Raw genomic sequence first — 5,803 nt, 5'->3', positions numbered from 1 at the left:
TTCATAATTGTGAGATAAAAAGTCACAATTACCTTTTTTATTTTTTATTCAGTGGTGGAAACGGGCTTCCATAGAAACAGGCTTACATAATAACAGCCTAAATTATGGAACATAAAAGAAGATATATTTTGAGAAACCTTAACAACAAAAAACATATTTTTTGTTCATACAGTGAAAGTCTAATAACCAAAAGAATAATCTTCAAAATATCTTCTTTTATGTCCCACGAAAGAAAGTCAATAAGATTTTTTTAAAGGAAATTATACTCTAAATAAGAAATTAAAACTGCCAGCAGGTAGCACTAATGTCTTCATGAGTAAGTCAATGAGTCATTCATTCATTCGATTCGTTCAAACGGCTGATCCATTCAGGAATAAAGTAAATAGGCGTGTTCCGCTGTGTCCGAAATCACATACTTCTCGAGTAGTATGTCCAAATTCATAGTATTCGAAAAACAGCAGGCGAAAAGTGCTCGGATGACCTACTTCTTCCGCCTGGATTCTGAAGTGCGCATTTGATGGACACTTTAGCTGTGTCTCATTTAGAAGGCTGCGCCCTCCGGAGGTCACATTCAAAGGCTGCATATGTCAACGAGGCTGTTATAAAGTCAGAATTGCGAGATATAAACTTGCAATTCTGAGAACATTTCAGTCTTTTTTCCCCCTCAGAACTGGATTTTATAACTCGCAACTGTGAGTTTATATCTCACAATTCTGACTTCATAACTTGCAATTGCGAGTTTATATCATGCAATTATGAGAAGAAAAGGCAGAATTGTGAGAAAAATTTTCATGTATGTCCAAATTAATAGTATTCAAAAAAACAGTAAGCGAAAAGTACCCGGATGACCTACTTCTTCCGCCTGGATTCTGAAGTGCGCATTTGATGGACACTTTAGCTGTGTCTCATTTAGAAGGCTGCGCCCTCCGGAGGTCACATTCAAAGGCTGCATATGTCAACGAGGCTGTCTCATTTCAGAAAAGAAAGTAGGACACTCCGATTACCTTTTTTATTTTTTATTCAGTGGTGGAAACGGGCTTCCATAGAAACAGGCTTACATAATAACAGCCTAAATTATGGAACATAAAAGAAGATATTTTGAGAAACATCTTAACAACAAAAAACATTTTTTGTTCATACAGTGAAAGTCTAATAACCAAAAGAATAATCTTCAAAATATCTTCTTTTATGTCCCACGAAAGAAAGTCAATAAGATTTTTTTAAAGGAAATTATACTCTAAATAAGAAATTAAAACTGCCAGCAGGTAGCACTAATGTCTTCATGAGTAAGTCAATGAGTCATTCATTCATTCGATTCGTTCAAACGGCTGATCCATTCAGGAATAAAGTAAATAGGCGTGTTCCGCTGTGTCCGAAATCACATACTTCTCGAGTAGTATGTCCAAATTCATAGTATTCGAAAAACAGCAGGCGAAAAGTGCTCGGATGACCTACTTCTTCCGCCTGGATTCTGAAGTGCGCATTTGATGGACACTTTAGCTGTGTCTCATTTAGAAGGCTGCGCCCTCCGGAGGTCACATTCAAAGGCTGCATATGTCAACGAGGCTGTCTCATTTCAGAAAAGAAAGTAGGACACTCCGAATGCAACCTTCTTTCACAGGAATTCGGAGGATGCATGAGGTGTATCCTTCGCTGCTACAGATAACCCACAATTCTTTGCGTCGCCGTAAACAACCGGCGTTTATTCGAAAAAAAAAAAAAAATGGTGGCGCTGGCAGATGTAACGTTACACACAAGCGAAGATGTGGTGTTTAAATATAAGTATTTTCAAGTTCTTCTTTTTTAAGTTGCATTACCTCAGTTGGTAGATGTGGTAAACAGGATTACAAGTGTTTAGTGATTTTTAAATGTTGAGAACAGTTCTTTGCTAGCAAGGCGAGAAATGATCAATTTGTTTAATCCTCTGGTATTGTACATTTAACTAGCGTGAGAGCGCAGCGACGCTATAAATGTGTTGGCATAGCTTCGTAGGCCCATCCTACGAAGGCCGTGACACTTCAAAATGAGACACAGCATTCATACTACCCATATTCATACTAACGTACTTTTTTAATGGCCGTAAAGTAAATTAAAATGTAGTAACTACTCAGACAGTACTTGATTTTGGACGCACCGAAAGTGTTCGACTTCACGTCTCCACTTTCAATTCTTCCCCCGACTGCAAGCAGAAACTCTCGCCGATCGGTCTGTGCAGCGCCGCATGAAGTCGAACACTCCTAATGGCTCTCTTTATGAATGGGCCATTAAATCCTTGATTCACCCGATTTGTTCAAAAGGCAGATTCTTTCGGAAATGAAAAACCAATTCTGCTGAAATGAAAAACAGTTCTGCAGTAGCTTTATAGGTAATATTTCTGTTGGTGAAATTGAGCAAAAACAGACAATATTATTTTATAACAATATTGTTTAAAATATAACAAAATATTAACTTTTTATTTACTGAACAGTTGTATAAAATCACATTTAGAATCCTGCTATTCGGGACAAAAACAGCACTCATGTGATATTGCTCTCACTGTGTGATATCACTTATCATATGATATAAATATGGTACAAAAACTCATACAGGGCTTTTTTGCCACAATAGCTTGATTTTTCAGATTTCGAGGCATTTCGGATACATGTTAATGTTTATAAATGGAGTGTATTGAAGTGCAAAATGTAAAGTATATCTGAAGCTGAGTGAACGATTTGAATCCGCAGAAAAAATCTCTCACTCTTCTCCACTCATTCACACTACTCCATACCAGATCAGTCTGCAAGTTTCTTCGTGACAAGCAGTACTCATTGCAGTAGCTTCTTTTGGAACCCTTTTACCTGATGGAGAAGATATATACAAAATAACCAGCATTTTTTTTTTTTTGTCTGAAACATCAGTTATTGTTTGCTGAAATGTTGTATAAAGCAACATTGGTCTCCCAATTGTGCTGTTGTACTGAATGTCAGCACTGCTACAGTAGAGTGCAGACTGGCACTCAAGTAATAGCCTACTGTTCAGTTCTGAAAGTAGTATTTTCCAATTAATAAACTGGTAATTTATACAGTGCTCTATAAAAAAAAAATACGAGCACTTGACTAATTAAATGCCTCGTGATCCCTCTTGGCACCACAACTGTTCTCATAAACATCTCGCGAGCTGCTTCAAAGGATCTCCACATCAAACAAACTGTCGACCTACATATGAACAGCCATATGAACGGCTCCGGCAATAAGACTGAAGCGATGTTCAAATTCTCATTAAAACACAACTATAACACATCGACAGCAAGAACACTATAAGCCATTTCACGTAAAAACGAAACACCTTTTATAAATAGCAGAATGTTAAAGTGTAAATAAAGTAACTTTTTCGTATTCAATCACTGATAATAGTATTAAAAGTAAGAATAGTAGAAAATGTTACATTAAAGTTTACTTTTTGCCTCCCCGTTTAGTGCTGATGATTGATGAAATATTCTTCACAATGACGAAACCGAGTGAGCGTCTATCGAGCGTCGGGTATCAAAACGCGTTCCGAATCAACTGCACGCGCCTGTTACGCTCAAAAATGCCGTCTAGGTCGGTTTGTAAACAAACAAACAAACCGGAGACTGACAGCTGCTTGTGCTTGAGAATAAAACAAACCTTACCTCGGTTATCTTCATCCATGTTTATTCTGTGAAGGGACTTGATGTAAATAACGTTCTAGTCTTAGATTACTACCCTAATAATATAACACTGGTCTGTGAAACACAAAATTAAATCATATTAGGATATACTGAGCTCATCGTAACCCAGTTCAGGGGCTGCTCTAAATGTCATTCGCATATTCCATAAATTGCTGCATAGATGAACATAAATCCTGGTGAAATAAATAAATATGCAGACCACTCTCCGCCAGCTCCCATTCGCCTTCATCCACAGAGAGAGTGAGAAGTAACAGCTTAATTTAGCCAACAAAATAGAGGCTCCGCCCATCACCATAATCTATGAATATATGACTGTTATTAAGTGATTGCATCCTGGTCTTTACCTAGTCTAATTAATTCATGTGTAAATGTCTCCAAGGTAAGTCGGAAATATAAAATTAAAATATTAAAATAAAAATCCGACAGAATGCATTGTAATTTCCTATTTCTAATGTATTGGTGTTAGGTGTGAAAAGCATGAGAAGAGAAAGAGAAAAGCATGATTAATTACTTTGTAATTATATTATATGATTAATATTATATAATTTGATCAATAATACACAATTATAATAATTTATCATTCACAAAACATGTATTTATTAATGTTTTTGCCACATGTTTTTAACCACAGTCTTCACTGATGTAAATATTTCTTATAAGATCTAATGCATATAAGAGACCTGGAAACACACCTAATGAGGTAATATGCAATATCCTGAGCTTCATATGCAAGAGTGATATCAGCATTAAGGTGGAGAATCCCAGGTTCCTAATAACTGTGCAGTGTACAGGAACTTGCCTGTTTTCCGGACACCACATGTCAGCCAGTATTAGTCAGACTATTTTCCAGGTAAGCTGAGGTCATTATCCCTCCAAACTTTCTTACCTTTTGTGTCATAAATTCCATCTTGAGTGCAATGTGTTTTGCGGCTTTCCAAAGAATCATGCATAATCCATTCAACAACTCAAGAAAGTCATTGTCACTATCTCTGATGTTTCACTTCTTTTGCATGGATTTAAATGCCCCATTATTTGTACTTCACAGCAAACAGGTTTTGTATTTTGCTGATGGTATCATTCAGTCAAAGGACCTTAGACTCACTCAGTCCTATGAAAATGAGAGAGTTTTGTCTCTGTCTCTTAAACTGACATTTAAAATATTTAAATGATCCCATCTGAGGATGTTATGTAAGGTATAACTGGATATGAGGAAATCAAAAGAGCAGAATGTAATGTTCTGTGACCGCAGCACACAGCCAGGCCCTGTGCGTATGAAGTAGGTACAGGGAAAACAGGGGCTTCAGGGTGGGAATGACATCCTGTGTGGGAAACAGATATCCGCTGAAGCTCAGGAAGAGAATACTGTTTGCATTTTCCCTTTTTTTTCGAGGGCAAGAAAAACTCTCCCATGAACTTCACTTGTACCACCCAGTTCACTCTTACAAAGATTCACATTCATTTGATTCATTAATACAGCTCCGATGCCAAATTGACTAATTAACCCTAAAAATGTGGAAGATGATCAGCAAAAAATCATTTCATGTCACTTTTTATATCATCTGGACTTAAGTAAAACATATTCAAAAGACTTTTTGTAATACTTGATATATTTTGGATTTTATGAGTTGTATCTCCCAGGATACGTTGCCCCATTAGGTTATAAAAAACAGCCTAATTCATCAATAATTCTATGATTTATTTGATGCAAACAAATATTTAATATTCAAAATATGCTGCATGTATGACATGTCTTAAGTGTCCTAAATTTGAGGCACAGACATTTCTTGTATTTTTACATTTCTGAACTGTTTCGTCTTCATTCTCAGGGGTGGGCAATTCCATCCCTTGAGGCCCACTGTCCTGCACGGTTTAGCTCCATCACTAAACAATCATATAATGTAATTTATGTAACAACATATAATTTTTATGTAATCCCGAAGACTTTTGTTAGATTTTTCAGATGTGTTTGATCAGGGTTGGAGCTAAACACTGCAGAATGGTAGCCCTCCAGGAGCAGGGCTGGACACCCCTGTTCTACCATAAAATGAGCTGTGTGAAACCCTGCAAGAACCTAAATCTAGTTAAAAATGTAAAGATGAAGTCAACTAAATGTAA

General features: G+C 36.7%; 1 protein-coding gene across 1 annotated transcript in view; it reads right to left on the bottom strand.

Moving 5' to 3' along the window:
* The window catches only part of LOC107724684 (cytohesin-3-like), a 26,815-nt gene extending 22,904 nt beyond the window's left edge, over positions 1-3,911 (bottom strand). Inside the window, exon 1 of the mRNA XM_016533696.1 lies at positions 3,650-3,911. Within this exon, the coding sequence (XP_016389182.1) occupies positions 3,650-3,668 (19 nt within the window). The 5' untranslated portion in view covers positions 3,669-3,911. The remainder of the gene's footprint in view (positions 1-3,649) is intronic.
* Between the last annotated feature and the right edge of the window lie 1,892 nt (positions 3,912-5,803).

Source organism: Sinocyclocheilus rhinocerous, unplaced genomic scaffold (genome assembly GCF_001515625.1).
Source record: "Sinocyclocheilus rhinocerous isolate Xijiao unplaced genomic scaffold, SAMN03320098_v1.1 scaffold1026, whole genome shotgun sequence".
NCBI classification, from domain to species: domain Eukaryota; kingdom Metazoa; phylum Chordata; class Actinopteri; order Cypriniformes; family Cyprinidae; genus Sinocyclocheilus; species Sinocyclocheilus rhinocerous.
The sequence above is the reverse complement of the archived record's forward strand: the minus strand, read 5'-3'. Positions and strand labels throughout refer to the sequence as shown.